Source organism: Barbus barbus (assembly GCF_936440315.1).
Source record: "Barbus barbus genome assembly, chromosome: 20".
NCBI classification, from domain to species: Eukaryota; Metazoa; Chordata; class Actinopteri; order Cypriniformes; family Cyprinidae; genus Barbus; species Barbus barbus.
Window position 1 is genome coordinate 21158897 of NC_136748.1, and position 6000 is coordinate 21164896.

The 6000-nt window shown below is 38.3% G+C and overlaps 1 protein-coding gene across 1 annotated transcript; it reads left to right on the top strand.

Moving 5' to 3' along the window:
• The first annotated feature begins 3092 nt into the window (after positions 1 to 3092).
• On the top strand, positions 3093 to 5388 carry LOC306886218 (ubiquitin-conjugating enzyme E2 D4-like). Its single transcript, XM_079443158.1, has 7 exons — positions 3093 to 3200; positions 3948 to 4011; positions 4101 to 4132; positions 4246 to 4323; positions 4402 to 4507; positions 4664 to 4757; positions 4978 to 5388. The coding sequence occupies exons 1-7, from the start codon at positions 3114 to 3116 to the stop codon at positions 5021 to 5023; spliced, it is 507 nt and encodes a 168-aa protein (XP_079299284.1). The 5' UTR covers positions 3093 to 3113; the 3' UTR covers positions 5024 to 5388.
• The last annotated feature ends 612 nt before the right edge of the window (positions 5389 to 6000 follow it).

Sequence of the window (6000 nt, forward strand, 5' to 3'; positions counted from 1 at the left end):
GCGTAGAGAGAGTGCGCGCACTTAAAACGTGTCTCTCTGCTCAAGTGTGCGTCTGCGCGCTCAAACTTTGTCCTGTGCACTCGCACATCTCTCCGTGCTCTTGTGCTAGATATTAATTATTTTCACACCTGGATTAAAGTCAAAAGTCAACCAATCAGATTTTTCTATGACTGACCCGATGAAAATACTAGGCCTACGTGAAGAGGGAACTGATCCTGGAATGTCTCTACAATTTAATAATATTTAGTTTGTCATATCAAATGTATATTATAAATGGCTAGGAATTGGGTGCTTGGATGATTTATACATATTTACATGCACCTGTCCAGTATGGCAACAAGACCCTACCCAACCTCCCATTTCACATTACACGCCATGGCAGCAATATCCTTGTATTGGACCTGTTTATGAGCCTGGACTTTTCTCTGCTGGACAATAAGGGGGCTCAAATTCTGACTGTCAGCTGTCCCTGGCAACAAGAATGGCCAACGACCTTGACCCTGCCAAGGACCTTGACAACGGATAATGGCCCTCAACTAGTGTCTGCTGAGTTTACCAGCTACATCCAAAGCAAAGGCATAAAACACATAAGAACAGCTTACTATCACCCACAGTCAAATGGGGGCGTAGAGAGATTCAACCAGTCGCTTAAAAATGGTCTGAGAGTCCACTTGGCACAAGGCTGCTCTTTCAATGAGGCCTTGTCTCAGACTCTTCTACATTACAGAGCAGCTCAGCATGCCACCACTGGGGTGTCACCAGCAAAACTGATGCTGGGGGCAAGAGCTGGAGTTACCCCTGCATAGACTTTGCCCTCCTACTTCTTATGATGGAAACCCTGTGGTGGAAGCCAGGGTACGTGAACAAGAGCTCAAAGCACGGTACAGATTTGATGCATAGAAAAAGGCCCGGATTCCCAGAATCTCCCCACTGGACTGGGTGCGGGTTCAGCGACCACACCGGAAAAACAAGCTCCACACTTTCTGGTCGCAGCCCCAGCAGGTGCAAAAGCAGTTAGGTCCAGTTACATTCCAGCTATCAAATGGTTCCCGTTGGCATGCCAGTCGACTTAGGAAAGTACAGTGCCCTTCTGATGCAGATCACACCCGAGACGCTGTGCTCCCTTGCTCGCTGCTCAGTTCTTCATACCCTCTGCCCCCGGCACAGTATCCAGTAACTCTGCAAGCAACATCCCTACTACCATCTGGAGCATCGTAAGGCAGGCATACCAGATCGCACACTCGGCCTGCTCACTTTCAGGACTACTTAACATCCTTTCACACTTAGTTCCCCAGGAGGGGAGGGGAAATGTTGCATGTTTAGGTAGACTTATAATGTGGTGTTTAATTAGTAATGTATTTGTTACATCAATAAGAGATAAAGAGCGCTGGCCACATTAAGAGTTTGGAACGATCAATGACGTTGACGCTAGAATGTTTTCACGCAGTTCAGTGATGTGAGTGTTCAGTGAATAAAAAGTCAAATAAGTTCCAGTACGAGTACTCTTTACAGACGTAACACTACTCGAAGTTATGGTTTTCAGTAGTTTTGGTGTTGGAATTTGGTCCCATTCTTGCCTGATATAGGGTTCCAGCTACTGAAGAGTTCATGGTCGTCTTTGACATATTTTTTGTTTAATGATGTGCCAAATGTTCTTTACAGGTGAAAGATATGGACTGCAGGCAAGCCAATTCAGCATCCGGACTCTTCTACTACGAAGCCATGCTGTTGTAATAGCTGCAGTATGTGGTTTTTCATTGTCCTGCTGAAATACACAAGGCCTTCCCTGAAATAGACGTCGTCTGGAGGGGAGCATATGTTGCTCTAAAACCTTTATATACCTTTCAGGATTCATAGTGCCTTCCAAAACATGCAAGCTGCTCATACCGTATGCACTTATGCACCTCATACCATCAGAGATGCTGGTTTTTGAACTGAACGCTGATAAGACGCTGGAGGTCTCCCTCCTCTTTAGCCCGGAGGACACGGCGTCCGTGATTTCCAATAAGAATGTCAAATTTGGACTCGTCTGACCATAGAACACTTTTGCACTTTGAAACAGTCCATTTTAAATGAGCCTTGGCCCACAGGACATGACAGTGCTTCTGGATCATGTTTACATATGGCCTTCTTTTTGCATAATAGAGCTTTAGTTGGCATCTGCAGATGGCAAGGCGGATTGTGTTTACCGACAGTGGTTTCTGGAAGTATTCCTGGGCTCATTTAGTAATGTCAATGACAGAATCATGCCGATGAGTGATGCAGTGTAGTCTGAGGGCCTGAAGACCACGGTCATCCAACAAAGGTCTTTGGCCTTGTCCCTTACGCACAGTTTATTTTATATATTTGCTTTGTTACAGTTACACTAATTCATGCGTGTGTGTGTATAAGTGTGTGTGTGTGTGTGTGGATGTATTGGTTCTGCACTCTTGATGTTCATTGATGATCATTGCTGTGTACTTTTTTCTGCTTTGTGCCAGATTTGTAGATTGTACACACAAACAGTTGCTGATTTTTTGTATTTTTGTCAATTTCTCATTCATTTCCTATGGTCGATCCTTTTTGACCAAAGACCACAAGTGTGCCTATTTTTTTTATTATCACTTTTTTTGTGTGTGTTCACATTCCAAATGCCATAAAAGTCACCAATTTTCGAACCATTCAGATGAAGCTGTGATTTTTCAAAATTTAAAACAGAAAATATTTCGGTCAAAAGTGAATTACTTAAAATCTTTAAAAAACTTATCCAAAGATAAAAAATTAAACCCTTGGTAAATTGCATAAAACCATGTATGAGTCTCTTTCCCTTAAAGATTGTTATTTATTGTGTGTTGACATTTATATTAGAAAAGTGTGTATATTTTCATATGCATATTATTGTTCCCCACTTGAGTTTGTAAAATGATATTGTTCAATAAAAAAGAAGTGTCTGTGTGTAATCTCATAAAAAAAATATTATCTAAATTAAAGTATTAGTAATCCTGAATAAAATCTAAATATTTCGCTTCATGAACCTCACAGAACGAAACGTCCCAGACATTGCTTTATTTTGCTATTTGAGCACAGGTCAATGGCAGGTTACAAAGACTTTTATTTTGAAATAAACTATCCTCATGTCCGCCCTTACATTGTTGTTCCCTTCACATCGTCAGGCGGAGAAAAGAAGCGGAGATCTGATGGCTTTGAAAAGGATCCAGAAGGTAATGTTTTTATTTATTTCTAAACTGAATAAATGTCTTGAAAGTAGAATTACATTATGGCGACCTAAAAGATCTATATATGGCTGATACAGTGAGTCATCTCTCGGTCCACATTACTATATAAAGTCGGCAGGTTTGAAGAATTTATTTCTCGGCCAGATGAAAAGAGCTTGATGTCGAGAACAAAGCGGACTGAACTCTTATAGGACATCAAAATATTACATTACAATTGCAATAGGTATGCCATTGCATTGATTTAGATTGTGTGTGTGTGTGTGTGTGTGTGTGTGTGTGTGTGTGTGTGTGTGTGTGTGAGATTTAAATGTAAAGAAATCTTATCGTTAATTAAAATAAGGCTACAATGAAATGTAGATATGAAATAAAAAACGTAATGTTGCCTAAATAAAATACAATTAAAAGTAAATAAAAAAGTAAAATAAATATTTAAAAACAAATATTTTCAAACCGCAACCAATACAGATGACAAAAGCATGTAACAATGTTTACTAAACAGGTATAACTGGAACATTTAAAAATGAAAATGAATAAACAATAAGGTATTAATAAATACTATTTTTAGTAATTCTTTATGACAAAACCTTGCATTTATAAGTCAAGGGTTTCAGCTCATACATTTTGATAATATCAAGACTTTATATTGTTTTTTTTCACTCTGAATTGTCAGCAACATGCAAGTCTGTTTTTGAAGCATAGAAATGTACATGTGCATTTATACTGTATTTGTAGGAGCTACAGGACTTGCAACGGGATCCACCCTCGCAGTGCTCAGCTGGACCACTCGGAGAAGACTGTAAGTGTGTCTGCTAACTGTGTATTTAATACTGGCCTTTAATATTTTGACAGGACATTCAGTTCAGTATATTCTATTTGCACTTTCAGTGTTTCACTGGCAGGCGACAATAATGGGTCCAGTAAGTACACATGAATAATTCCAGGTTAATTTTCTGAAATAAGTTACATTGGCTCTGTAAAACAAAGGAATTGGGTCCTGTCATACACAAATGCTCTCGTTTTTCTCCCGTAGAGTGATAGTCCATATCAGGGTGGGGTTTTCTTCCTCACAATCCATTTCCTGACTGATTATCCCTTTAAACCACCAAAGGTGAGTAGAGAATTACATCTGTTCTTACCTTTCCCATAAATAGTTTGTTGTACATATTTGACACTGTGTTGCTGACAGGTTGCCTTCACAACAAAAATCTACCACCCAAATATCAACAGTAATGGAAGCATCTGTTTGGACATTCTGCGCTCCCAGTGGTCACCCGCCCTCACGGTATCCAAAGGTTAGAGAGCACAAATATGGTCTTTTCATCATAAACATGAGCTTATCATTATGGCACATAAATTGACGTTATTTAATTCAATATGATAAATATTCATGTTACTTTTATAAACGCCACTAAAATGATTCAGCTGTTTTCTATTGCTATTTTTTTCAGTTTTATTATCCATATGCTCCCTCCTTTGTGACCCAAATCCAGATGACCCTTTAGTTCCAGATATTGCACACATCTACAAATCGGACAAAGATAAGTAAGTGACCTTATGTAAATGTTTCATTTGTAAACTGGCTACATCTGTATGAACCTCCTTCTTCCTTCTGGTTTTATCAAAGCTGCATTTCCATATATTTTCAATTTTTTATTATTTTTTATTATTATCAAGCAATATGTAAAATGTTGGAGTACCAAATGGCTCCGAATGCTTCATCAAGAGTGCTATTCTTTTGAAGTAGTCTATTCTTGTTTTTTAGGTATAACAGACTGGCAAGGGAATGGACTCAGAAGTATGCGATGTAACTGGATGGCAAGATTTTGAAATGGTTGCACATGGACACTATTACTGCACACGACTCTGCAGCGCACCTGTACAGAGACGAGACGTTTACCAACAGATGAACCTCCCCCAACACAAACACACACACACACACACACATACATATATATATACACGCACAACTTTACAGAAACAAAACTTGTTCAGGAGACTGAGTCACTTGTCCCTCTTCACAGAGGCATCCTGGAACAACCTGTCAGTTAACACATAACAAAAAAATATTGTTTTATTTCCCAATGGATTAGTTGTATTTAGTAATTTTATTGTATAGAAATAAATACAATACTGGATCATTTTTATTGTTTTTGCATTAAAAAGGTGTTATTATAAAATACGTGTCTCACTGCAGTTGTTTTATGATATTGTTTGAGAACTATATGTTTCCCATATCAGTGTGATTTTGGAATTAGTTGGCATTAGGGATGAAACTCAACTCATTGTGCTCACAGTTAATTCTGCGTCGTAGCTTAGTGCCACTAGATGGCGATATTTATCCATTTTATCCCCACCATAAGGTTTATAGTACTCAGTACTACAGGTACATCTAAAAAATATTAGAATGTCGTGAAAAAGTTCATTTTTTTCTTGTAACTTATTTCAAAAAGTGAAACTTTCATATATTTTAGATTCATTACATTTTTACATTCATTACATAATTTTGATGATTAGAGCTTACAGCTCATGGAAGTCAAAAATCAGTATCTCAAAATATTAGAATATTTACATTTGAGTTTCAATTAATGACCATCCCTACAGTATAAATTCCGGGTATCAGAATCAGAATGAGCTTTATTGGACAAGTAAAAATACAAGGAATTTGTTGTAGAGACAGAAGCTCCACAGTGCAACAGAAAGACAGCAACAGGACAGGACACAGATAGTAAAATAATAATATACAAATATCCAGATAGGCAATGCACAAAACAGCAGAAACACAATA